At 50.2% G+C, this 4,199-nt stretch overlaps 1 protein-coding gene across 1 annotated transcript; it reads left to right on the forward strand.

Annotated features, from left to right (window-relative positions):
- The first annotated feature begins 1,012 nt into the window (after nt 1-1,012).
- LOC100832723 lies at nt 1,013-3,258 on the forward strand. Its single transcript, XM_003561235.4, has 4 exons — nt 1,013-1,750; nt 1,861-1,999; nt 2,136-2,269; nt 2,385-3,258. The coding sequence occupies exons 1-4, from the start codon at nt 1,542-1,544 to the stop codon at nt 3,082-3,084; spliced, it is 1,182 nt and encodes a 393-aa protein (XP_003561283.1). The 5' UTR covers nt 1,013-1,541; the 3' UTR covers nt 3,085-3,258.
- The last annotated feature ends 941 nt before the right edge of the window (nt 3,259-4,199 follow it).

The raw sequence follows: 4,199 nt of genomic DNA on the forward strand, positions 1-4,199 counted from the left end.
TGATGTGTGATGACCATGACTTGGTGAGAGGTGCCCTAATCTCTAGGGTCCTTGTTCGGTGCAAGCCTTGCGTATTGTCCCTCCAAAGCTCACCATCAAAATCGGCGTCTTTTGTTTGCCAGTGAAGGTGGCCGACTGTTTGGGGTCAATGAGAGCTTGCTTTCTTGCAGAGGCGGAGTCTCTGTTCTTGGACATAGGTGGGGAAGTCGGCATCGCCAGTTCAAGAGGATGATGACGATGAATTATGCGTTCAACCTCGACGGCTATCTTTTTTCAATGACGTGCATTGAGTGAGTGTGGGTGGCCTCAACGTCTAGTATGGTCCTTAGAACGGTTATGTCTCGTGATGACACTATGCATCTTTTGTTACAGTTTTTGTCTGGACTTTTTTAATTAACTGTACAATTCTATTCTTCTTAAATAATAGATTAGTTTTTCAGACTCCAGTTTGAAAAAAAATACGTGTTTTTTTTAATGTGTGTTGTATGCCACTTCCCATGATTTTCAATCTTCGGACACAACATGAAAGAATCAACAAAGGGACCAGTTTTTTTTTTGAGCTCTTCTACGGTACCCAAGAATTAATTTAGACTGTTCATTTTTTAGATCCAACGATTCATATTAGTTGATACTCCCTGCTACTCCAATTGAGAGATGTGGATTATTAGGATGGAGTATTTAGAAGGAATGACAACAACATAATTCAATGAGAGGAGCGGCGCGCTCGCAGGGCAGCGGCCGCGGACTGGCAAGGCGGCGGCGCGGGCCGCGGGCACAAGGGGCGGCGGCGGCGGGCGGGGAAGGCGGCGGCTGCTGCGCGGGCGGCGGACGCAAGGGGCAGCGGCGGGCGGAGATGGCGGCAGCCGTGGCGAGGACGACCGCGGGCGGGGAAGGCGGCGGGAGCGGCGGCAGGCTGAGAGGGCGGCAGCCGGGGGCGAGGACGACAGCGGGGGGCCGCGGGCTGGGAAGGCGGCGGCGGCTGCACGCTTAAGGGGCGGTGGCGGGCTGAGATGGCGGGGCGGCAGCCGCGGCAAGGACGGCAGTGCCGGCGCGGGCTGCGAGGATGGAAGCGGCGGCCGCGGGTTGAGAAGGGGGCGGCCGGCACAGGCGCGACTCTCCGGCGAGGACAGCGGCGGGCTGGAATCGAGCAAACGAGAGAGATGGTTGAAAAACTTTTTATTATCTTGTGCGAAAATGTGAAAAGACATAAATGCCCTTTTCTAATACTCCGCATAGCCTTCCTGGAGTAACAGGTACGGGAGAATTTGCCTTTTTTCCAGGGGTGGGTTCTTTTTTTGAGAGAGAGAGACTCCTTTGCCTTTTTTTAAAAGCGGAGGGAGACTCCTTTGCCATAGTAGTAAGCAGGAAAATCGGCCTGGCCTAGTCTGCTTCTATGGGCCTTCCATATCCCGGCCCAGTTGGCAGGGACACGTGTGCTTCTCAAAATATTTCCAGTTCCTAACGTCTCTCTTCTCCCCCTTTACCCGTGGTGGCTCCAACGGTCGAATCAAATCGTCCAAATCACAGAAGGAGAGACAGAGATGAGAAGGGGAACGGCGGCGGCCGCGGCGGCCAACGGCAAGAAGAGGAGGTCACGCAAGGCCGCCCCTCCTGCAGCAGCGGCGGCGGCCGTGGCCGGCGACGGTAAAGATGGACCTGACAAAGCCGCCGCCGCCGGCGGGGGCGGGTTCTTCTGCTGCTACCTCCTCCGGTCCCTCTGCCCGCGCCGCAAGGGCCACACCTACATCGGGTATCCATCTCGTCTCTCGCGTCAAAACTGCCATTTTTCTAATTTCTTGCACCTCCACAGCACACCGCGATTGATTGATGGATTGAGCCGTCTGTTATCGCGTGATGCAGGTTCACGGTGAACCCGCGGCGGCGGATCCGGCAGCACAACGGCGAGCTCCGCTGCGGTGCGTGGCGGACCAAGCGCGGCCGCCCCTGGGAAATGGTGTTCTGCATCCACGGCTTCCCCTCCAACGTGGCCGCCCTCCAGGTAACCACCCATCTCCTTCTTGGATCTCATCATCTCGCTTCCAAGATTCGTTCAATTGGATGGATCGTCGTCATAGATAGGTTACGACTGCGCTGGTTCTTGCTAAACGTGCCCGCATCTGTTTCTTGGCGTGCAGTTCGAATGGGCATGGCAGCACCCGACGGAGTCGCTCGCCGTCCGCAAGGCCGCAGCCGGCTTCAAGTCGCTTGGCGGCGTCGGCAACAAGGTCAAGCTCGCCTACACCATGCTCAACCTCCCCTCATGGGAGAAGTAAGCCCCTCTCTCTCAGGCTCTCAGTTTCTTGTATCTGTGCAATCTTGCTGCTCGATCCAGCCATGGGTTATTGGGGATGTGAATGCGTGTTTTGATCTGTGTATGTTCCCAGCTTGAATCTCACGGTGAACTTCTTCACCTCCACGAACACCAAGTTCACTGCCGGCTGCCCAGCGCTGCCGAGCCACATGTCGACTGTTGTCTGCCCCATGGAGGATCTCCCGTGCTACGACGAGGGTTCCTCCGAGGAAGACAAGGAGCTTCCGGAGAATCAAGACATCGATGATGCTCCTGTTGGTGACAGTTCTTCTGGTCATGGTTTGCGGCCAGTGGAACTAGAAACCACACTTGATGCCTGTGAATCAAACTCGCCAATGGAATGGAAAGGAGTTTGTGGAGCAGAAGAAATTGTCGGATCAAGAATTTCAGAATCCTCTGAACCGCAACCAGTGGAAGAAGAAATCAGAATTGCAGGCTGTGATATTGAATACCACCCCATTGATGACTTCGGTTATATGGAATGGAGGGGGATGCACGAGACGTCAGAATTGCATAAATCTGGAACATCACCTCAATGTTCCTGGAGATCACGCCGCGATGATCTTATAGAAAGATCAGTAGATTGTGTGTCAGCACAAGCGTCCCTTGTGCTGAAGTCGGGTTCAGATGATGGTATCCATTTCTTCCATGACATTGATGTGGTAGACTTGGTTACACCAGTGAGCCGGTTAGCTAGAGAATGCAGCAAAGTTGCCAGCATTTGCCCCAAGATCATTGATCTCACAAACTCCCCGATTGTTATTGAGTTGTAATTTTTTTCTAGACTAATCTTGTATTAGCCAAATGATAGGCCTGTTGAGAGTGTACAATAGCGAAATGTATAAAGAACTATGTGTCGAGGCTTGTGAGACACCATGTTCTTAACACAAAATTGTTATCCCATTGTTTTATTTGGAATATAATGTATTGGGGTTGTAGAGTATCCATGAAAATATGCCATGGGTTTAACTGCTCATCACATTGATTGATGATTGCATTAGAATTATTTTTCTTTAACTAGGATCAGACTATGAAACTTTTTTTTCACATCGCATTATTCTTATTAGAGCCATGAAAACTTCGTTAAAATGGTCATGCCACGCCTGAGTACAACTGTTGACCGAAAGTTTGAAGTGCTGACAAGCTTATATAGAGCAGGAGCCATGCTCATTTTTGCAAATTCCAAATGTGACAAAAGTAAGCTTAGAACTGATGCAATTAGGTTTCCTTAATCTCCAGGGCGTGTCCAAAAGTCTTCGATTCTTGCATACTCCATGTCATCTAGGATCAACACTCAAGATATCATACGTAGTGAGTTGTTTCTTAAGTTGTTTGTACGTGAAGGGGTCAATGTTACGATGCTAGAAGGAGGCGTGGGCAGATAGAGGGCAGCCAGTGGGAGACAGAGGTTTCTGCTGAGAATGCCGACGAGTCATCTTATTGATACTCTCTCCGTTCCCTATTAATTGGTACGGATTTAAAGTTGTAGTAGTACCTGCGTAGAGGCAGTGGGCATATGTGGAGAGAGGTGGGAGCTGGAGAAGCTCGTAAAGCCTCTCTTTTGAGCCTTTTTTCTACCAACAGGAAATTTGAATCTTGGTAAAAAAACAGGAAATTTGAATGTGCTATGAAATTATGCCTATTTTAGGCATTTGGAATGGTTTATAGTTTATTTCAACAAACTGGCCCTTGACCCCTTGTTACTTCGGACCGCATAGACCAGCGCCTATACATTGTCTCACTAGCTAAGATTAGAATTTGGTTAGGTCGACTTCGGTCAACAGAATGAGCAGCTCAGAGAAATGTGCCAGGTTCAGAAGCATGCGAATACTTTTTTTTAGCTTTAGTAACTATATGTATAATTTAGTGACAAAATGATAACTCATAC

This window comes from Brachypodium distachyon, chromosome 1 (genome assembly GCF_000005505.3).
Source record: "Brachypodium distachyon strain Bd21 chromosome 1, Brachypodium_distachyon_v3.0, whole genome shotgun sequence".
Classification (NCBI taxonomy): Eukaryota; Viridiplantae; Streptophyta; class Magnoliopsida; order Poales; family Poaceae; genus Brachypodium; species Brachypodium distachyon.

What these genes read in the sequence shown, in the direction of transcription:
- LOC100832723 (XM_003561235.4), top strand. Translation starts at nt 1,542, where the DNA reads ATGAGAAGGGGAACGGCGGCGGCCGCGGCGGCCAACGGCAAGAAGAGG. An exon ending in CCAACGTGGCCGCCCTCCAG is followed by an intron (nt 2,000 to 2,135) that starts GTAACCACCCAT and finishes CTTGGCGTGCAG; the next exon opens with TTCGAATGGGCATGGCAGCA. An exon ending in AACCTCCCCTCATGGGAGAA is followed by an intron (nt 2,270 to 2,384) that starts GTAAGCCCCTCT and finishes GTATGTTCCCAG; the next exon opens with CTTGAATCTCACGGTGAACT.